The 22,972-nt window shown below is 41.9% G+C and overlaps 1 protein-coding gene across 1 annotated transcript; it reads left to right on the top strand.

The window, feature by feature from the left end:
• The first annotated feature begins 126 nt into the window (after positions 1–126).
• On the top strand, positions 127–18,902 carry POLR1D (RNA polymerase I and III subunit D). Its single transcript, XM_079298592.1, has 3 exons — positions 127–287; positions 8,095–8,169; positions 16,235–18,902. The coding sequence occupies exons 1-3, from the start codon at positions 262–264 to the stop codon at positions 16,518–16,520; spliced, it is 387 nt and encodes a 128-aa protein (XP_079154718.1). The 5' UTR covers positions 127–261; the 3' UTR covers positions 16,521–18,902.
• The last annotated feature ends 4,070 nt before the right edge of the window (positions 18,903–22,972 follow it).

Below are 22,972 nucleotides of genomic sequence, written 5' to 3'. Positions count from 1 at the left end.
CCCCCCCCTGCCGGAGGTGCACGGGGGCCCTGCCGGCACAGGGAGCCCACCGCCCCCGCTCTCCTTGGGGCGGGGGGCGCGACCACCGGTGCCGCAGGTGCCCGCGGGGTGTGGCGGGCTCGGCTCGCACCGCCCCGGCTCCTCCCGCCGGGGTCCTCGCCGTCCCCTCCGCCCGCCCCGCTGCCCCGCCCCGCCCGGCCGACAGCGGGTGATGGCGCCGGCCTGCGCCTGAGGAGCCGCAGCGGGGGACGGTGGGGAGCCATGGAGGAGGACCCGGAGCTGGAGAGGTGAGGGACGAGCGGCAGCGGGGGAGCGGCCCCGAGAGCCAGCGGCCCGTGCGGGGCTGCTGCGCCGCTCGGGGCCCGGCAGCGCCGCCAGGCCCGGGCAGCGCTGGGCCGGGGCCGTGGGGCGGCTTCTCCCGGCCCGAGCGCTCCTCCGTGCGGAACGGGCCCAGCTCCGCCGGGCTCTGCCCGCTGTCCCCAGACCCGCTCCCGGGGTGCGCCCCGAGGGCAGCGCCTGGAGCTGCTTCTGCCCTGTCTGCCGCACTGAACTTGGGCTGCGTGCTGATGGCGCTTACAAACAGGGCTGGAAGGTCTTGGTCAGTTCACCCCTCGTCAGTTGCAATCCGATGAGTTGTGTACTCGGTAAAATACATTTTAAAAATCCCGAAACACGTTATGTTGGTAGGAATTTCAATTTTCAGTGCTGGATATGTGCCCATTGGCCAGTTATCAAAGAAATAAAAAATGTTTGACAGTTATTTTATCAAAAAAAAAATTGCTTGTACTTGACATTTTGTTGGGACTAGTGGATTCATCTTGCTGCACATTTTGAGCTGCAGTGCTCCCAAGCAAACACTGAGTAATAAAACATTGATTTCTGTATTTGGACACTCAAAGTAGGCCTCTCCTCCTTTTGTTTTTTTTTTGTGTTTCTATCACAAATTGCAAAACAGTCCTGTTTGTGTAATTGGTTTGGTTTTTTTGTGGTTTTTTTGTTTTGTTTGTTTTTTTTTTTGCGAGCTTGTTTCTGGGTTGTTCACTTTCCTTATGGTGTTTAAAACAACTGTTCCAGTGAAGTGATGACCAGAAGCTTTCTGAATTTTTCTCATGGTTCTGTCCTTTAACTTTTCAGAAATCATACCTGGGAGTGCTTATAGAAAATAACTTTTCTGTTTATATCTGGCAGGTAGTTGAAATGTGCCAAAAGCAGTAGCACTGAGACGGTGGAAGGGCTAGAGAGCGTAATGCTTTCTAAGAGGCTTTTAATTCTTGCTAAGCTACTTCTGCTCTCAGATCATCAGTTTAATAATTAAAGCTTCTTTCTGTGTATGCATGAATGTTATTTTTACTAGTGCTGTTCCAGACTTGAACCTTTTTCATTCATGGCAAGCTGAAACTATGCTGCTGTTCTTCCATGACTTCTGGTTGCTGTTGCCATGCTGGCGAGCTGGGGTTCTCTAGGCAGTTCAGGGCATAGCTGAACTCACCAGATATAGCTGACTGCTCCACAGTCACCTCCTGACTGATGCTCTTCTTCCCAGGAACTACATTCAAAGTTTTACCTTTCCCCAAAGGTTCAGTCCAAGTTGGGATTTGCTATTCCTGTTGTGTGGCAGTGTGGTAGATAATGAGGATGAAGCTCAGTGTCACTTATCCAAGGGTGCATGGTAGGGTTTAGCTGTCTGGTGTCACCAATCCACCTACTCACCTCAGAGTGTATTTAGTCAGTCCCAAACACATTATAACTACAATATAGTGCACTTGAGGATTGGCTCTTTCTGCCCTGGATCCACCTATCATTAGTTACTTTTTCATACCTTCAGTTTTCATAATGTTCATTTTGGTAGTAGCACCCTGAATTCAGTTTGTACTGTGTGCATTTAGAGGGTGTAATTTGGTATTACTCTCTCTAAACAATGGTTCTCTGTACAATCTTCAGTACAGAGTCCTTCCAGTCCAATACAGACTTTTCTTTGTCCTTTGGGTTACAGACATTAAGCCTTAGATTCATATTCAATAACTTATTGATCATATTCTCCTGTGTATAGTGTAGCAACGGTAGTTTAGGCTTATAATTTTAAGGGGTTTATAATATGGCTTTAACTTACCAATAATAGCATTTCTGTTCTGTAGCAACAGCATTAACTACTTGGGGTGGATTTTTAGTGTTTAAAAATGGATTTATGTGAAATATTTTGAGTAGTCTGTTTCTGAATTCAGGCCTGTCTTACAATGCACAAGTCTTGAGTAAAAACTTAAGGTTTTTGTACATGAGGCTTTTATTTAATTTACCACAAGGGAGAAAGAATGTTATGTTTCTGTACATGCTTTTTCAGGTCAGCAGTGAATTTTATGTCCCAGTATTCCAAAAGGTAATCTGTTAAGTTAGTTGCCCTATTTTTTGTTACCATCTAAGGAGAGTCTCTTCATCTAGCTTCTTTTATTTTATCCTTACTGCCATATTTCCTGATATTATTTTTTAATTTTACCGTGTCTGATTCTTACTTCATCTTGCTTTTGATGTTTTCCTCACTTTGATACGAAGTTTTCCTAGTACTAACTTATAAGTTCCTGTGTGACTTTTGCATTCTGTGGATTTTAAAACTCTAAAAGCTATAAATACCATGGATTTGTAAAACAATAATATTTGCTACATTCTACTGAACCACGTCCTCTGCTCCATCTCACTCAATACTTTTGATGGAAGTATGAACTGAGATTTTCCCCTGTGAACTTGCTGGTACATCAGTGAAGACTCTGAGCCTTGAGGTTCCATATGATTCTTAAGAAAATTCTAAATTATGTTAACATATAATTAATGGTATTGTGAAGTTATGACCCAAGAAGGAGGTAGAAAAAGTTGTAAATCAGCTAATAGGAGCTGTTCAGTTTATTTCATCAACAAGTACCTGTAAGTGTTTTTCCTAGTTTATTTCAGCTAAATATACAGTGAGATATTATGGAGGTCACCATTTTCATTCCTATATTAAAAAAAAAGTACGGATTTCTTCCCCCTCTGCTTCTTAAAGTATTGTCATGGTGGTTTTGTGTATTTGAAGCACAGAACATGCATCATTCCTCTTCAAATAGAGGAAGTAACTTTGTTATACTGTGTGTCCAAATCGTGTCCAAATCCTTCCATAATCCTTTCTGTCTTTCAATAGCTACAAATATTTCACAACCTTGAATATCATACTTTATTGGAAGTGCCTGCCAAGCATTTAATTTATTTGGGTTTAAGAGTTTCCTAAGGAGATGCTGTTGTGAATCACAAAGACTGCTATAATTCTGTAACAAGAGTAGTTGAGTTGAGAATCAATAATCTAATATTTTTGCTGCACAGGCAGCCCAACTACACGTTTTAACAAGAAAGCTTTGTGCGTTGGAGAAAACTGATGGTTCTTACTACTGATTTTAACAGCTAAAGTCAAGTGTCAGGATTCAATATTTCATACTCCTGGCCAAAAAAACCCAAAAAACCAACAAAAAAAAGCCAAAAGTGGTCTGCGAGCAAAGATTGGTGTTTGAAATGGAGTGATATGTTCACCACTCAAGCTGGTGAGAATATCAGTGCAGAAATGTACTGCAAATAGCACTTACAAGACTGACAAATAGAATACTTATTTAAGTACAGAACCTGATCAGCAAAGAATGAGAGCATTCACATTCCTAATGTGGAATGTCTTTGCCTTTCAACAAATGTCAGGAAGCTTGTGGAGTATTGTGCTTCTTTTCATTCTTGGTCTTGTAGTCATGATATAGGTTCTATTCCTGACTTTCATTTTCATCAGCTTTCTTAGGGTGAGCAGATAGGACCACCTCATGAGATTTAATATAACACTGTCAGTGTCTTCAGTCATTTATTTGACTGAAGGTCTCGATATTCATTATTCAGCAGTAATTAGAATACCAACATTGACTTCTATTTCTAGTCCCATGCACAGTTAAAAATAAGTTGTATAGTTAGCATAAAACTGCTTTGAGAAAATTGATTTTTGAAATTGCTAATTGTTTTTCCTGAGCTTGCAGCTTTCTGTCAGGACCTAGAGTGCCTCAGGAAATAGGTTTAAGTGTGACTTTTGGCAATTGCAGTAGAAGAGAAGCTTAGTCTTTGAGCTTTAATAGTAGTGGAATAGACTGCAAACAGTTGTTAATGCACTGATGAAGATGTGTTTGTTAAAGTTGTCCCTTCTCTGACTGGGAGATGCTGGATATGAGCACTGCCCTCCTACTGATCTGTGCCCTTCTGTAGCTGGCTGTGCGCTGTGAAGCAATTCCACTAGGTATATTTTCATTAGAGTTCTCATCAGGATCTTTAGTGAGGGGATGGCATGGGTGGAGATGGCAGAGTTTTTTAGTTTACATGCCAAAAGCTCCCAGTGAGGACTACAGAGAGACCATAGTAGATGGTGGAGCCCAAACATCACCCAGTCCTGGCTTCTCCCAGGCCCTTGCCAAGAATGACCAGCCCATCAGATCTCCATCTTCATGAGCCCAAAGGAGTATGGGGACATACAGAGCTCATCCCAAGAGACAGCCTGGGCATCCAGGCATGATGCCCATCAAGATGAGTCAGTGCTGGAGCATCTTTGGAACTTCAGGGCGTTTCTGCATAGGGTTGTGGGATGCCAAAGAAAAGCATTTTGTGGTCACATATGACCTGTTGGGAGGAAAGGGTCAAAAATGGAAGATTTGGCAGGAGGGGAGTAGTTTTGCTCAAGTGATGTTGCCGCTGGGAATACTAAATATCAGTGTGGGAAGACTTTGCATATTATGCCTGCTGCTGCTTATACTCTGTCTGATTTGACAGAGCTGTAGAGATAACATAAATGTTATCAGAGACTTAAGAGGCATTTTCACTGACAGGCTTGAGCCTCCTGCTGAGAGAGAGAGATCAAAAGCCCAGAGATGATATAAAGTACAGCAAGGTGATGAAGTGCACGTGTGCAAGGCCCTTTGATAAACTGAGGCGAGCAGGGGGCTGCCCTGGCCACTCGGATGTACTGAGCCTAATGGAGCCTGTGTCCCTGTGTGTCCCTGCTGCACAGCCTTGTTAGCAAGGTAAGGAAAGAAATCCACACTCTGCATTTTGCCTGTGGCTTGGTGGTCACCCTAGTTACCTGTCTGTGTTGGTTCACTTGTGGCTTATTATGGGATGTGCAAGGCAGAAACCAAAGATAGGGAAGGCAGGAATTTAAGTGATTTGGGAAGAAGTGAGAGTGGGAAAATAAAGGAACAAGAGGATAAAAAGGGTCTGGTCATGTGTGTGTAGGCTGCTGGTTGGTATTCTTGTCTGGCCGTGCCCTGCTCCTAATCATTACAGTCTGTCCTGTCTTCGTGTTAAATTCCTTTCTAACTCTGTCTTGAGTGAAGGACTCTGAGGGGAGGGGGTGTTCATCTCAGTGCTAGCAGCTACAGTCAGACTGTGGGTTGGAGGACCGTGTATCCATGGTGCCAGCAACTGGAATGAGAAGGTTTGGATGCCAAGCAGTTGGGCTTGGACCCTGGGCTGGAGGCCTGGGTGCTCACAACTGGGGACATTTTATGGAGTGAGTAAAACCAAGTGTTAGCCCCTGAAATGGGATTGGGGACCATGTTTTTATTTGTGTTGTAGTACTGGAGCAGGTATAGGTGTGTGAGGGACCATGTGGCTGCTGGTGAAGATCAAGCTGGAGTAGCTGGTAAGTGGGTGAATAAGGAGAGAGCTGGAATTTGATCTTGTATCTTCAAGAGCCAGGAGGAGCTAAGCTGTTGGGGCCACCAGGAAATCCTGACCAGCTGTTGGAGAGACTGTAGGGTCAGGGATAAGATGTGTATGTGTGCCTGTGTGTTTCTACAGGCAAGACTGAAGTGGGGTTGGATACTGGGGGACCAGGGTGTCCCAGTCAGCCCTGTGTGATAGTCTGTACAGGCAGTGTGGTTGGGATGAACTTCTGGGGGCTCCCACACCCGGCTGGAGAGAAGAGCAGGATGAAGCTGTCAATGTGAGCACACTGTATGTCTGCCTGTGTGATGGATGTGGCCAGCAGTGTAAGTGCATCTGCCTCCTAGGAGCTGATTTTCAGCCTTGCTATTGGTTGGACCTGGACATGGAGCTGTGACTGCCTGGCCTCTCGGCTGTCAGATCCAGCGTCATACGCCTTCTGACAGTCAACTGTAATCACAAACCATGGGTGGTCTCTGTAATAACATGGTGTTTTCATTGCTGTAACTATCACACATACCTCTTTATTACCAATTATTCTTTTTTTCAGTCTATCCATTGACCTTTTGGAAAAAAATGATTAAGCTCTTCCCCTGAGTGAGGAATAGAAAATACTTCTCATTATGCCTGACTAGGAGCCTTTAAAATTATTCTATGTTTTTGATACATGCATTTGTGATACTGGTTATTAAGATACATGCTATGGGAACTTTGCCTGTAACCTTGGAATATATAGAGAGGAAATAGTCTAATCCCTCAGAAATGAAAACAGGTCTTGTACCATATTCTTGAAGATAAAAATATCACTGCTTGTACCTTTATGTTACTGTAATTCTGCAGCTCGATTGCCCAAAAATAATTGCCACAGCAAGTTTTAAGTAACATTGCTTTAAAAGATGTCAAAATGATGACAGGGTTCTTAAATGTGCCCCTGTCCCTAATTTTCCCTTCTATCAGTCCCCCAGTGTTTGGATAGTTCTCATGTGAAAGTTGCATACTGCATTCCCTCTGTTCATGCTGCTGCCTTTAGAATTGAAGCTGGCAGCCACAGAACTGTTTGTATTGTAACCAAGCTGTAAAAATGAAGAGAGCAAGGAATGTGGAGTCCCACGAGGTCTCTAAAAGCAAATTTGAAAAACTTGTTTGCATAGCTTTTGGCCTACTTGTGTAGAGGATATAAGTTCAGCGAGTGGAAACATTATTTCAGGGAGGATGTGGGCATTGCATTCATTTGTCTGTGCAAGCTGAAAGGGCTTTGTAAAGGTGCAGTGAATAAGGGTGATATTCAAAGAACAATATTAGGAAACAATGTTTGATAATGAAGGTGTGGACCTAGAAGGCTGCTAAGGGGGATGCCATGTCAGTCTGAGCTTTGATATAAGGAAAAAAAAGCCTCAAATACTTAAAGGCATGTGATTCCTACCCAAATTAATAGAATTGGTGTTACCATATTAATTTATTTTGATGTTTTCCCGAAAACTGAATCATAGCTGTTTAAAATACCTATGTGTGAGTTTTATTAGTGCTTTGTAGCTCAGATTCTTTGGTTTCTTATTTCAAGTATAAATTGTGATGGATTTTATAGTTCAATAATAATGACAGGCTTTTATTCTTTTAGTCACGTTTCTTAAAAAGAGAATCACCAAGTTTTGTAACTGGTAATTAAAAATCAGACACTTTCTTCCCCTCTTTCCTCACCTTTGTCTGACATTGCTGTTTGAAGGCTTAGGGCAAGCTTCTATAAAAGCCACGTGTTCCTGCCATCATCGCTGTAACTTAGCTCAGGATACTCAGATTGCAAATTCTGGGTCTGGAGAAAAATCAAATTTTGCTGTAATGTCACAAAGACTTGTCTATGCAACATCTCTCATGTTCCAGTGCTACAGCCTATATTTTTCACCCTTTTTTTGGTGTTCTTGCAAGTAGCCATCCCACACTGTCAATTCTCTCACCTGGGAAGGCAGCAGTAGCTGGTGAGGTTGCTGACACTGTACGTGGCACCTTGGAGAAGGTATCTCCAACAGATGATGCTTTACCTGGGAGATACTCCTTTTCCAGGAGTTCTTTTGGCATGATAAAATACACAACATCCTCACAGGCAGAAGTATGCTTAAAAAGGATTTGAAGTGCCCCAAGCCCTGTTCTTTATTCAGTGTTACAACTTTTGTATTTGCAACAACTTTAGTTGGTTTTAATATTTTAGAATATTTCTCTTAATCCTGGTGCATAGGAACTTGAATGATCTTAAAGTCAAGGTGATTTTGGTAGCTTCTTTATTGCTTAATTCACTACAGTGAATAAAGCTATCTGTTTTATTTGCCTAAGTGCATAAAGTGGCAAGTTCTTGTGTTCCACAAGAGGTGACCTTTTTCTTTTTCTCTTATTTAGGAAGGCTGTGGAAGAGTTACTTAAAGAGGCAAAACGTGGGAGAACCAGAGCTGAAACAATGGGAGCTATGGGTTGGTAAGTTGTGCCAAGAGGAAATGAATGCTAATGCCAAAATAAATCTTAAATCTTTAATGTGTGGATAGAAGTCTCTACCTTTTTATGTGTTTCATGTTTAAATAATTTGTCTTCATCCACATTTTATTTTTGGACAAAAATTCCAGTCTAAATAAGAAAGAAGTTCAGGTAAATTCTGTCTGCATGAAATTGCTTGTCTGAATGTGTTGAAGAGAAAGCAATTGGAAAATTTGGAATATGTTCTTATAATAGATGGAATTGCAAAGTTTGAGTTGGAATCTCACGAGTCTTTAAAATGCTGATTGTCTTCACTGTGCATGTACCTACATAATGGCTTCATGTTACTGGGTTAGACTATGTTTTAAGTGAAAAGAATTCATAACCTGACAAAGAAACCTAAAGCCTTATATTAATGAAACAATAAACTGTCCTTTAGTAAACAATTCATGTGCAAATTGTAGCCAAAAATGAACTCAGTGAACTCAATAGTATAATCCAGTTTTGGAAGAGGGTTAGTTTTTAATTCTAAAAAGCCCCTAAAAACTCAGGGGCTAAACTGGGAAAAAAACTCACAGTATTTACATCTTAAATTAAGTACAGCATTAATTCTTCAATGCAGTATTCCAGATTTTATAGCTAGATTGTCATGGAATGTAATGCATGTAATTGTAGTTACAGAAGTAATAACATGGTGAAGAGAGTCATTCATCATAAAATAATGTATATAACTTTGATAATAATCTGTTGGATCTAGGGATATTCACACAAATAGTGCAACAGTTGACTGCACTCAACACACTTGTAGATAAGGTTTGGCTTCCTCCATCAGCGTAGTAAGAGATAGGCCTGTACTGTTGGTGAATTTCTCAACTCAGTTGCCTGTTTGTTTTAGTAGCTCTGAAGAAATTAAAATCGTGTCTTGCTGAAAAAAAAAGGTACTCTTTTATGTTTTCCAACAGGTTTGGGATTTTCTGTATGCTTTACTCGGTGTTTCTTCTAGGGATGCAGTTAATAACCTTTCTGTTAAAATAGCTTAATTGGTTTAATTCCCCAGAGTGGCTCTGGCTGTACTGATCCACTGTGCTTTGACCCTGTCAGCCTAGCCATGTGGTCAGGTAACCCAGTGCACACAATTAGCACCATGAAGTGATGTATGCATCCACTTACCGTGAATTTGCAAGTTGATTCCAGATATGGAAACTAAAGATTTCTGCAGGGAGACAATCACATGTCCATGTAAAATTTTGCTGCCACTTGTGCAGTCTGGAATATCTGCCAGGAGAGTGTATGAGCATCTGCTCCTGAATGTAGCTCCTTCTTATTCCTTGTTTATGAGAGGGTAGTGGTCCTGTTCAGCTGGCTGTGATGATCATCTTAGGATGCAGTTTGGTAAAGCCTGATGCCTAAGGCCTGCCAGGGATTGGAGTAGGCAAGGGTGACCTGTTCTTCGGAGAAGTTGCAGATTAATGTGCCTGGTTAGGCCAGGGTTCTGTTAAAGTTGTAGGAGGAAAGGACTGCAGGTTTCAGGCAGAGGAAGACTGTTGACAATAGGGATTGGCATGGTGATATCCTGAACTCAGGCTGTTGAAATACTTTAGACTGCATATGTGAGCAGCTGTACTGGGTCAAACAAAGGATCCATCTCTGCAGTGCCCTGTGTCCATCAGTGGCCCATACCCAGTGCCTAGGAAGTGCTTTGCTGAATATTTTTGTTTCTGAATATGCTCAATAGTACCTTCTTCAAGGTACTTCTTCTGCACCTCAAAGTATCATGCTCTTAGAGGTGATTTCTTTGTATGTAATGCATCTCCAGGGATTTTTGTTGCACTGAATTTATCCTTAGAGAGACTGCTAGTAATCCCATTTGTGACAAATCTACTGCTGTAGGGTTTGGGATAGGCTAGTGTATGGCTGGCTTGTGTGGCTGTTAGGAAAGTATAAAGCCCCCCAAAGGTAAACTCCCAATAAGTATTTACTTCCAGTTCCAAGCTGCCACTGCTGTCTCCTCTTTAATACTTGTGCCCTGTTATGCTGTTCTGGTGCTTCTGAACTGGCACAACAGCTAGGTATTGCATAAAGACATGGGGGATATAATGGGTAAGATATTTGGAAGTAAACTTAGCTATATTCAGTTGAGTTATCACAGTGCAGCAAAATGCTGTCAAGTGTAACTGATTCTGAAGGGCTTCAGGGGTTACATCCAGGACTATTGACATGAAACCTTGCATGCTGTAAACTACTGAGAAGAAGGTAATTTCTGCTCAGAGCTCTGTGGATAGCAAATGAAATGAGCAGAAAAGTTAGTTAATTAAAATGTGTATTAGTAGACCAGATCAAGGAAATCATAACTGATAGAAGCAAAGACGAGGTTATCACCAACTTGTCTAAAAGCACAATGTTAACAGGTAAAACGCAGAACCAACATTCCTTGCCAAACTCAAAATGCTTACAGGTGTGTTTCATGAGGACTTCTGGGATTCCTCAGCCCTTTGTCAGAGTAGTCCTGGAGAAGAGATGCACAAACCCTGGAGACATCTAGTGTAAGGCCAACAGTCCTGCATTGGCACTGGAAAGTTGAAGCAGCTCAGCCTATGAAGAAAAGATTTGTTCTGCCATCTATCTTTGGGTAAGGAGAAGCAGAGGCTACTACTGCTCATACTTCACTGATTCCAGTTTATGTTGCTCTCCAGCAGCTGTTGAATACTGGGAAATACATTTCTGGATTCAGTGGCATTTGACAGTTGATCAAAGGGAGGTGTATGGAGAAGTGGCATTCCTGGGTGGGGTGACTGTGTTGTGCATACCATTACAAAAGAAGTAGTGTTTCCTGGTGGATGTTGATGGCAGCAAAACTTTAGCCAACAAGACTCTCAACACTGTTTTGGGACTGCTTTCAGGTTCAAGCCATTGCTCTGTTACTCTGCAGAGTGATTAGTTCTCCCCAGTTCAAGTTTGAGAAAGTTCCCCAAGCACCCTTGCCTAACCTTTTACTGTCTCATCATTTCAGATGGGTGGTCTGCTGTTGCTGGAGCCTAAAACACAAGTATCCAAGCCAGCTTAGATGACAGGTACAGGAAAAATGCATAAAGCAATCAACCTGCAGCCCAGTCTCTCATACAAAGACAGAACCTTGAAATCCAAGACAGTGTCTATTAGTATTTCTTCCAGTTTGGGGATGTTTTGCTGGTTTTACGTTGTCTTACAAGTTTAAGTGGATGACACAGACAGGTGCAACCTTAGAGGTTAGTGGAAGAAAGGCTTGTCCCTGTTTGGGACAAATAACCAGCAGGGAGGTTGGCAGTGATATTGGCCAAGAGTTTGTGCGGGAAGGGAAATTATCTGAGGCTCTCTGGACATGGAGCAGCTGTCAGTATTGCCAGAGGGCTGCATGATCTCTTTGTTGGTGAAGAGTATCAGCTCACTGGCCTCCATACTCTCAGGACTGCTCATATGGGCAGTATGTAGTCCAGAGTAAATGAATCCAAGAACTGCTGGATATTCTTATTTGTAGATTTCATTCAGCAATGCAGTATTTCTAGTTCCTCCAGTGTTCCTTTTGTATGTACTCTGTGGTCATGGTGATTCTTGTTGTGGGGGGGGGGGTCTCCTGAATCCTTATGATAACACATGATGTAGATCTCACTGCTAATGCATCCGGCTCAAGCATTAGTACAGCTAATCACAGATAAGGAAATGTGTGAGAGAAAGGTAAGGAAGAACCCTCTTCTGAAGGTGTCTTAATCCTGGAAATGTTAATCAGAACAGAGCAGAATCTGTGGCTGAATCCTAGTGATGATGCTGTGATGCTGCAACTTCTGAGATGAGAAAAGACATCATAGTGGATGTCTGGAAGCTAACATTTGAAGGATCAGTTGGATCCAGAGTGAGAAGTTGTTGAAAATAATGTAAGAACATTTGAAATGGTTAGATAAATTTGTTTCATCACAGGCTATTGAGCAAAGATTAAATGGAATGTTTGGGGGTTTCCACTGTGTCTAGTTAAAATAAAGCCAAAAGTTCAGCTTCCCTGAAGTGTTTCTCTAGATTCTATGTACATAATTCATAAGCTTCTTTATAGCAGTGAAGTCCCATTTTAAGCAGTTGCTCTACTTTAACTAAGAAAGGAAATTAAAATGCCACAGAAGTTACTGTGTGAAAAAAGTTCTAGATGCTTTTTTTCCAGTGTGTAGGTCTGATCTTCAAAGATGCTGATAACATGAGCTAAAGCTAAAGCAAATGTAGGTTCTCATCTTACTTGAAAAGCTTGTGTAAAGTAAGAACTGGAAAACAGGATATTTTTGGATGGTTTGTTCAGCTCTGCATTGTAAGAGCAGATGAAATTACAACAAAAAACAAATTGGAAGCATTAAATTATTTTAAACTCTTTTTTATTTTGAAAAGCAATCCTAAAATTGCTTTCATTCCTGTAGATAGCTTTCTGTTCAATACCAAATCTGTTAGAAGTGCAGCAGAATACAAAATGATGAATTGTGAAGTGCTGTGTTGCATGTTGTCTTTGGTGTTGTGTGACTGTGCAGGAGCACTGCAATGTTACTCCCCCAGCTTTCATTTGAATATGAGAAGGAAGAGAAACAGGGTACAGGCAGAGATTTAAAAGTAAGTATGTTAAAATCTTGTAACCAGGGCACATCCTAAGTCATCACTGGAACAGACTGCCCAGAGAAGCTCTGGATGCCTCATCTCTGGAAGTGTTTAAGACCAGGTTGGATGGAGCTCTGAGTAACCTGGCCTAGTGAAAGGTGTCCTTGTGTGCAGGGTTGTAACTTGATGATCTTTAAGGTCCTTTTCAAACCAGATGATTCTATGATCCTACAAAATCCTGCCTGCTGTACCTGGCTGCCAAGACTATTATTTCAAAGCTTTCAGTGTCCTCTGAGATAAGTGTCCTCTTTTGTAAGGTCCCCTGGAACAGAGTAACAGCATAGATTATTTGGTTTGGCAAAACAACCTCTAGCTGTTTCTGCTTCCTCCCTCTACCCACCCCCTACCCCCTTCAGTCACCCTTCCATTGAAATATGATATTTTTTGTGGCAGTTTGGAAATGGTAGAAATTTACTTGTCAGTTCATCCATAGTGATTTTTTTTTTTTCTTGGAAAGATGGGCTTTACTCTGTCTGATAAGGCTGACTGTGCCAATCCTCTTTGGTGTGTCCAGTTACTCAGCAGAGTCAAGACTGGCACATGGCACTGTGCTCATGTCTTAAATGGTGTCAGCATGTTTTTACTGTTAAGAACTTGAATACTACATTTCTGTGCTGAGCTGCACTGCTGCACTGGATGACAGGTACTGGTTGGAAATTCTGTTATTGTGCAGAACTTGACTTAAAGGTCAAAAGTAGGGTTAATATTTGACTTGTATTCACAATGATGGATTTAAATTTTTTTTCTCAAAAGGCAATATCATTGTCAAAATGCAATGTGTTGCACTGTCTTGGTTATTGCACAGTGGAGAGATTTTGGGGGGTGTGAGATTTGTTTATGGAGAAAAGCAAGATTCTGTCAGTGAGAATAACTTGGTCTAGCTTTTGGAGCACACAGAGCAAAAAAGGAAACCTTACAATGGGTGAATACTCTTCTGTAGAACTGGAGTCTGGTAGACAGGACAGCTCTAGCACTGCAGTTTGTGTGCTTACCTCACATGCCTGCAGCCTTGCTTGGGGCACATTTCAATTCTGAACTTTAATGTTCTTTTAACTTGTCTGGTTTTTGTTGGTTGGTTGGTTGGTTGGTTGGTTGGTTGGTTGGTTGGTTGGTTGGTTGGTTGGTTTTAAAGCAAAGTTTCTGAAATCAATTCTGTGGCACTGTTTGCTGGTCACAGCAGTATTGTTTTCCACCTTGCTCAAGGTAAGATTGCCTCCCAGCCCTTCAGAACTCCCCTGAGGGCAAACCTGTTTGTGAATTGAGCACTGCAGGATCAGACCCTACAGCAAACCCAAGGCTTGTCTTTGGAGATGTTAATTTCCTCACCTTTATAGATGCTTTCAAAGATATTAGTAAAGTCATACAGTTCACTTTTAATCTTCACAGTTCTATATGTACCTTGGCTATATGTAAAAATGTGCTCTGTGTGTGCATGTGATGTAGTACATACCATACATCTTGTTTGCTTTAAGATTTTAAAGGCATTATTTGCTTTGTTGAAGTCTGAAGTCAGTAAAACTAAGAACTAATGTTTTTCTTCAGTGCCATGACTTACTGCTGCCCCATGGAAGCCTGGTGGCTCACTTTAATCACAGTGTGATGGTAAACTAATGGCATCTCTTAGCTGACTCTGAAGTCCAGCATTTCTCATTAGTTTTCATTCTTAGTGTATCTCAGGCAGCACTCATAGTGTCAAAAAAAAAAAAAAAAAAGCTTCAGCCAGATGGATTTATTTAGGGCAGATTGACTGTCTCGTTCCAGCATTGTATATATTAGTGCTTAAATCAGTGCATTAGCTCTTAAGAAAAAGCAAGAGGAAGAACAGATTTTGCCTTGATGCAGCCTAAAGAAGGCCACCCTCCTTGGTAGGAAATGTTGAGGTACAATAATGCACTCATAAGACATACAAAGGATTTTAATGTTGTCTGGTTTCTGTTATGTCTTGAGTGTAACCTGTGCCATGACTTGTTCAGAACCATGTTCATTGGTGGCGTAGCTTGAAGTACAAACCCTTTTCTACTGATATTTATAAGCCTCATGCTTTTATTCAGTAATACAATTAATGGATAGTTTCTCTAATTTAGAGAAGAGTTATACTAGATTAAAGATCCTATTTATTTAACCAGGATTTGAGAAAAATAGTGAAGATTTATATGAAGGAAGTTTAGAAAATTCTAAAATTCTATGCAGTAGAAGTGTATCAGAAAATAACCTAGTGGAAATTAAATAGCATGGCTGTATACTTGTAAAATTGCTCTCCTAAGTTCTTGAAGGATTTAGGACAAGAACAATTATCAGGAGTGCGTAGTAGGCAGACCTGAAGCAAAACACCACGGTAAACTTCATGTCCAGTTAAGTGATGAAGTATGCTAAATAGTCATACATTATTTTTGTTGTAGTTTGCTTGTTGTTCTGATAGCTCTGATGGTTTAGAGGTGTCAAAGGTTTTTGAATAGTCAGGGTACCATTTCTACACTTACACAAAATACTCAAGTAGAAGAGATAATCTTAGCACTGTGGTGTTAGGATTCCATGACTGTGGTTGATTCAGTAAGTGCTTGTGATGTCTAACAGCTCTGATTTTTTTAAAAGCAATCCCGTGACTTCTCTCAGAAATGTGAAGACAAACACCAGTGACTCTGACTATATACAAAGTTTTCAGAGTGATTTCTGCTTTCTATAGGAACATATTTAAACTTGTTTTTTCTTGTTGCATTCTTTAAGAGGTGGTGTTTTGGGAATAAGTAGAGTACAGCTGATACCAGCAAGATCAATGAAATTTACAATACTTGTTTCCTAAAACTAGCTGATAAATTATGTGCAGAAGTGTTAAGCTGCGAGAGGAGAAAGTAAAAAAAAAAAAACGGAAAATAGTTGGATAAGTATCTTTACTGCTTAAGAAAAAGAAATAATTTGGTGGTTGCTAAGTGTAAGTTTAAAGTGATATGTCTCATATATGTTTATACTACAGCTATTTGGGCTCTTCATGCACATGTATCTTACCTTCGAATATTGCAGTTCACTAGATAATGCTGACTTTAGAAGATCATGATGTCTGTAAGCCATTCTGATTTGACTTAGAATATGTTACTAAATGTTTGATTTCTGAATGCCTAAGTTAGGCACCATCAGCCTTAAAATACATTGTCATCCTTTGCTTCCCCCTACACACACCACATGTGGATTTTCACTGTGTTGAAGTAAAATAATTTTCTTCACATAAAGAGTAAGACAAAAAGGGAATGGAGATGATCTGGAACTTACTTTTATGTACTGAGAGTTTACACTAGGTGGCATGCAAGGAAAGCCAAAATCACAAATCTCTCTTAAAATCACTGAAGTTAAAATCTTGTTATGGGATATTTGTACCTTCTCTTTTGATCACTTTTAAATGTCTTTACAGGTTGAAATGTCCTCTTGCTGGTACAAATAAAAGATTTCTTATTAATACCATCAAAAACACATTGCCATCTCAAAAAGAACAAGACCAAGAGCGTGAGCAAAAGGAAGATGATAAGGAGTCTGAGCCAAACAAGAGCAGGAAAGAAGAGAAACCAAAGAAGCGCAGAATCCACCCGTATACACCCAGCTTTCAGTCCAGAAGGAGAGTCAGCTACTCTCCTCCGAGGCACCAAAGCAGGAGCCACCACACAAAGGATAAACATGAAAAGCGATCAAGCAAGCGATGAGGAGAGTGACAAGTATGTGTTGTTACAAGTCAGGAATGTCATAAGTGTAGGAGAGCCTGGATGTTACAGTTTTTCGGGAAGAATTGATGTTCAAACTTGAGTTTTGAACTAAGTTGCCTGTGTGAGAAGTAACCTTGAAGTAGCTTTAGAAACTTTTCTTTGGGACCTTTAAGAGAAAAGCAAAGTACAGCATAAAACTTTCAGTTTGTTTTAGAACAGACATTCCCTTTACTCCATTCTTCTCTCCCCTTCTGACTAAGCTTAGGGTCTTGGTGTTGGAGTGTGATACGTGTGTCACTGTCTAATATAAATCATTTAGTCATGTTACTCTTTTGGAAATACATTTAAATTAAGCAGAATTCTATTTATTGTGTGGAGTTTGCAGAACTTCTTTGCTGCTAACCAATAAAGAAGTTTTGCTTATGTGGGTTAGAATCTAGAAGAAGAAAAAGCTGGTCAGTGCCTGACCAAGCATATGCATTTTGTATAGAATATAAGAGATTACTTTCTTTAATAAAAACAGAACAAATTTAAAATGGGCAGCGCTGGGTTTGCTTTCCAGGAGGGTCTGCTGGGAAATACTGTTTTTGCTTGTTAATGTATATTCACAAACCTATCATAGATAACAAAAGACATAACCTCTAAAAAGCTGCAACTGCAATAATTATCTCTGTTTAGACTCCCCTCTGTAAGGAAGTAGTTGGAACAGTCTGTTGTCACGGTGCTTTCAAAACAAACCCTGAAGACATAATTTTTCTGTTTTCTTTCTACTGCTAAAAAATTTCCAAGTTAATATGTAATACTAGAAATACAGAGGTGATGCTTAAACTGTCCAGTGCTCACTTTCCAAGGCTTTGTGACAATTCTATAGTTGTACAGTTCTTAAACTCGTGACTGTGAGCACAAATTATAAACATTGGCATCTTCTACGTCTCACTTCTGTTTGTGTTACATTAACAAACTTCTTTGTGAAATATTTTGTATTTTACTGTACTCAGAAATAATTGTTTTCAACATAGGTTTGTTTTTGAGTGTGTTGACAATAAAATGGAAAATGTTCATGAAGGTGCCCTGTGGAGTTAATGCTTGTCAGGGGTTTCTTGGCTGGGATGTGCCTCTCCAAGGGACAGGAGGAGCGCGGCTCCACGGCGCGTCCGTGCTGAGTCAGGGCAAGAGTGCCACCTATGGGCGTGTGCGCGCCTCGCCGCTGCGGAGCGCTGCTCTGCCACGCTGCCGCATGGGCTGGCAATGGCTCTGCTCGGTGGCGGCGCGGCACATACACTCTGAGCCCTCTGGACACTGCCAGGGTCACCATATCCAGGGAACTGGGATACTTAGACATTTCCCCCGAGGAGTTAGGCACAGGTCCTCTATTTCCCTGCAAGGCCCACAGCGCTAAAATACAACTCTCAGCCTTTCAGAAAATTTACAACTATTTAAATGGGATCAAGGAAAAAGTAGTACTTTGGAGAATATAAGGACTGTCTTCAGTTTTAAAAAACGGATGGTGTTTGCAGTCCTTATTTTGCTGATTGCTGTTGTTTGCTCCTTAATAATCCTTTTTGTATTATTAAGCAGCTATAATATGGACTGAGTTCTGCTGCAGTGACAGTGCTGGATGGGTGTGACTTTGAAGCAGAGAATTCATCTCACCATTGGTCAGGATTTGGACTGGAGATGTTCCACAGAGCAAATTTTTGTGATTCTTGCTGGTCTGGCTTGTGCTGGTATATGTCCTCAGAGCTTTCAACTCTCAGGCTTCAAACACCACTTTGGGATAAGGGCTGTTGTTGATGCTATATTAATTTATGCCAGGCTTTCAGGTAGGGAAACTGATTAGAGCATGCTCTCAAAATTAGTTTGCATTGCTGATAATGCTTGTGTAGTGGAAATGCTCAGCTAAAGGATCTGACATAACCTGCACTGGTAACTGGAGAAAGCTTTTCATTGGTGGTGGTGGTAGGTTCCAATTTAATTCCACATTTTTCTGATTTACAGAATACACACATATTATTAATATTGCACTGATTAATTCCATCTTTTAATGCTGTCGTTTGTAAGTGTACTTAATAAAAACAAAATCCTTTGCTGCTCACTAACTGTTCTTAAGGCAGCTATTTATAGAATCACAGAATGGGTTAACTTGAAAGGGAGCACATTGATTACTTTTTTAATAAGAACTTGGGTGCACAAAGCCAATTTTTTATTTTGTCTGCAGTTGCTCATATTGTGCAGCACCAACATGTTTGTAAGGCAACTTCAAGATAGGATTTAACCCTGAAAATTAAGACTTGTACATGACTTTTCCAAATGTGTTACTAACTGCTGTGCACTTGTTACTTGTAAAAGTGCTTGTCTTTAAATAAATATGTTAATAAATAGTATGTTCTTGGTCTCAGCTTCCCTAGTTACTCTTATGGGAAGAGCATGTACCTTACCTTAAGTGTTGCTTCATCTGTACGTCACAAGTGTTCCTTGTGATCTGAATCTGTGAGCTACCAGTGCTGTCTGTGTTTAGTTTCAGTGCACATTATGTGGATAAAGTTTATTCAGGTGAGACTATTCTCTTGCCATAGCCAGAACAATTTACTCATTAGACTTTATTATTCATGTTGGATAGAAATCCTCCAAATGTTAATTTTCATCAATCTGGTACTGAATGTAGATCACAAAACAATGTGGAAGAGGAGAAAGCATTTTATGGAGCCTTCATGAAATGCTTTTGTTAGTTTTGACTGTCAGAGAGACAGTAACATGCAGTTCTTGCATTCAATGTACAGCCTCTTCTCTTTTGTAAATCCAATTTGAATTATTTACAATGAATTGTGACCGTCCAAGAAAAACCTGACAGATTTCATGTATAACACGACTTAAAGGCAAATACACTCCCTCTTTTTTAGACTGGATCACTCTAAACCAGAAGTTTCTTGAGATGTAGTTGAAAGAGTGTTCCTTAGTGATCATGAAATTTCTACAGAAAACTAGTTAACAAAGGAGATGTAAATGTTTGTAGATCAATGGAATAATGTAGCAGGAGGGGGTTGCTTTTCCTGCACAAAACTGGTTTGGGTTTTTTTTTTGTTTTGGCTGCAAGTTGATCACCAAGAAGCATGTTTCCTCTCCTGTCCTGTTGAAGCTCTCACTAATAACTATGTGCTTTCAGTTAATTAAGCTGGAACAATACAAAAGTAGACTTGCTTGGATAAGTAGCAGGAAAACATATCTGGATTGTGTTTGAAGAAGGATTTTAGTCATTTTATCAGTGGAGTCACTGATCCACCAAATCTTTATTCATGTGAGTGATCTTTGCACTTGCACATAATCCTGTTGTAGCTCACCATCTATGAATGAAACTCCTGTCTGCATTAATATGCACTTTGTTTTAGTGACTGTCAATAGGAAATAATCAAGGGTAAATGCTGAAGAGCATATAGCTCCAATTAAAAGAAAGCCTTAACAATTTTGCCTGCAGAAAGTGCTGCAGCAGCAATATGACCACTCATCTCAATATCTATTGTGCAACTACAACCAAAGTCTGGTTTTGGAAAACTTGAGTGAGCATTCTACTCTGCTTGAGACTGTCTTCTGAATTCTCCAGGTCTTCCTGGAAAAGAATTGCCTGTGTCTTTTAAAGCAGCACATGAGGGATGAATTGCCTGATGCTAGTCATTTAAAATTTCTCAAAGAAGAATGCCAGCAAGCAGCTAATCCATCAAGACCAGCAACAACTGACAGTTGCTGGTAATGAGCTGTTGTTTAAGTTAAATAATGAGAGTATTAAGGAGTGCAACACATGAAGGAAAACCAAGGTTCTACATGAGCTGTTTCCTTGTCTTGATTCTGTTTGTTATATTCAAATACAATTTTCTCTACCTACCACTGCTCCTCCAGGCAGTGCTCTGTGGTCAGTATCTCTCTGAACCCCTCCATGCATAGAATGCACTTGCTAAGTCTCTGGAGAGCAGAATATGTTTTGTCTAGAAAACTTTGAGTGTTACCCCCTTCTTTCTCTCCTAGTGTCCATTTACTAAGTTGAGGGATGCCCCAAGGAGAGGCAGGTGAAGTTTCCCATGCTCTGGCTCTCCACCTCCCTCCCTGAGGACTCCAGCAAGATTCTGTGTGGGGCATGGCTACTGGAAAGACCTTGCCAAGCACCTGAGAGAGTGTAGCTAAATAAATCTCTGTGAGAAAGCACAGGCTCCTAGGGAAGTGGCTGGTTCTGTGTCACCCCTCAGCTGCTGTGAATCAGGGAGGTTGTGCTGCTCTGAGCTCCTGCACACACCCAGCCTGCCAGAAGCCCTACAGGCCTGCAGGTAGATGTACAGCTCCTTGCAATGTCTGCCTAGCAAAAGGACTGAGGATCAGCCCCACTGTTGGGGAATTCCCCGAGGGTGGCTCTGCATCTGCCTCTTCAACAGGTCTCTTTTAGACTTGGATCTCTGCAGGAAGCTTCTGGCAACAAGAAAGGGACCAGGAAGGCACAGCTCTACCTTTCTGTAGCAGGACCTGTTGCATCCTGCCCAGTAAGCTCCCAGCTAAGAAGTGAGTTAAACCAGCAATAAAAGTCAACTGAAATGAATTTTATCTAAATTTCATTTTTCTTTCCCCATTGTAAATAATTTCCCAGGCATCTATGCCCTTGGAAAGGAACAGTGAGCCCCCACCTCACTCCCATTACTTGAGATTCACCTCCAGCTGTTGCTGCTAACATTTTTTCCTTTTTTTTTCTCCTTTCTAGGTTGAGTTCTTTAATAATTTCGTGTCTCTTTCAGTCTAGGCTCCAGCCTGGGAAAAACAAACCTGCTAGCCTGGCGAAAGCCAAACACACATGGCCCAATTACCAGCTTCCCCACTGTTCCTTTGGGCTGGCTGGTATTCTCCCTGCCTTTGTTTTGCTGCCTGCTCCCTGCCTCCGAGCAGCTTCCTTTGACTGCGCTCCATGCAGCCGGGCAGAACAAGATCCAGCAGGTAAACTGAGGAAGGGCTATTGTCTGTCAGCCCCTCGCCTGTGGATCGCTGCAGTTTATCTGCCAGCAGAGCTTCCTGCAGGCATACACCTCTGTGAAGGGCTGCTTTGCTTTGGAATTAGGGAAAATACCTTGTTGTTTGCATTTGAAATGCTTGTGTGTGTGGAGGGGAGCATTGGTGTGCCTCAGTGACAGCAGACCAGGAACTGCAGATGGGGTGCTGGATACAGGGTCACATCACTGCAGCTCAGTGTGGTGCTTGTCTGTCCTCCAGCCAGTGCCTCAGCTGGCACTCGTCCTGAACGCCTTGGGAAGAGCCAGGAGGATGGATGGCATTGTCTTCACAGCCGTGCACTCCCACAGCCCTCCTGGAGGAGGGAATGTATGGGAGCAGCGTGCTGAGGACCGGCCTGGCTGCCAGGGGAAGGATGGTGCCCACTGTTACCTGTCAGCACCATTTGGGGGGTGGCCAGTGCCTGGCCCTAGGGATAGGTGCTCAATGTGGCAGGGTCCCACCTCGTGCCTCTGCCAAACTTCCCTGCTGCAGCTGCAGGGGTGTCCACCTGGGATAGGAGATAGGGAATAGGAGAGCAAACTGTTCTCCAAACGTGTTCTGCAGCTCTTGGATGAGGAGTAGTGCTGGTCCTATGTCCATTTGTCAGGCTTGTCCTGCTGCCTCAGCTCCCCAGCCGTGCTGTGACTGAGCTCCCTGAAGCCCAGGCTGTCCTGGTGATGAGGGCATGTGCTGAGGACCAGCTCTCTGCAGTTCCACCAGTTCATCCTTCAGCCCCAGCAATGCTGTCTCACATCTGCCTGGCTGCAGCACCTTAAACGGGGCACCCCAGGCCAAACTGGTGCATCCAAAGCTGTGCCAGGGTCACAAGCCTGGGATTAGTGGGTTTCTCCTGCTGACACAGCTAAATAGCATAAGGTGTGAGGTGTCAGCCGTGCAGCTGGCTGCTGGTACCTGTCCTGGAGAGCAGGATGCTTCGGGAGCTGGATGCCCTAAGGCACAGTACCCCAAATGCCCAGCAGCTCTGAGGCTGCTCTCTGAGTTAACAACCAAAAATCAACTTTGAAGGGTGAGGACTGACTGGAAATAAAGTAACTTCCCTATCTTTTCATTAGCACCACTAATAAAATAGACTTGCCCTGTTCAGAGGGTTTACAGTTCATGAAGGATTTGTGTGCGGGGAGGGAGCCAGCAAGGGGAGCACAGGGCAGAAGCTTAGATTTGTTAGAATGTATCTCCATCTCAGCGCTCAGTTTGTAAAACAAATTCTTCAGACAGGTGCTTGAATTCACAGGCTCTTCAGAGGGAATTTATCAGCCTTCAGGAATATGCTGGCTAAGAAAAAAAACCCCTATCACCATCAGCTGCAAGGAGGGAAAAGCTAATCATCTAAACTTTAAGGCGGGAGAGGTGCAGCTGTCAAAGCTATAAGGTAAATGAGTCTGAGGCTGAAATGGTTTTTGCAGCAGAAC

Source organism: Erithacus rubecula (assembly GCF_903797595.1).
Source record: "Erithacus rubecula genome assembly, chromosome: 1".
In the NCBI taxonomy this organism is placed as follows: Eukaryota; Metazoa; Chordata; class Aves; order Passeriformes; family Muscicapidae; genus Erithacus; species Erithacus rubecula.
This window is presented reverse-complemented; position numbering and strand designations above follow the sequence as displayed.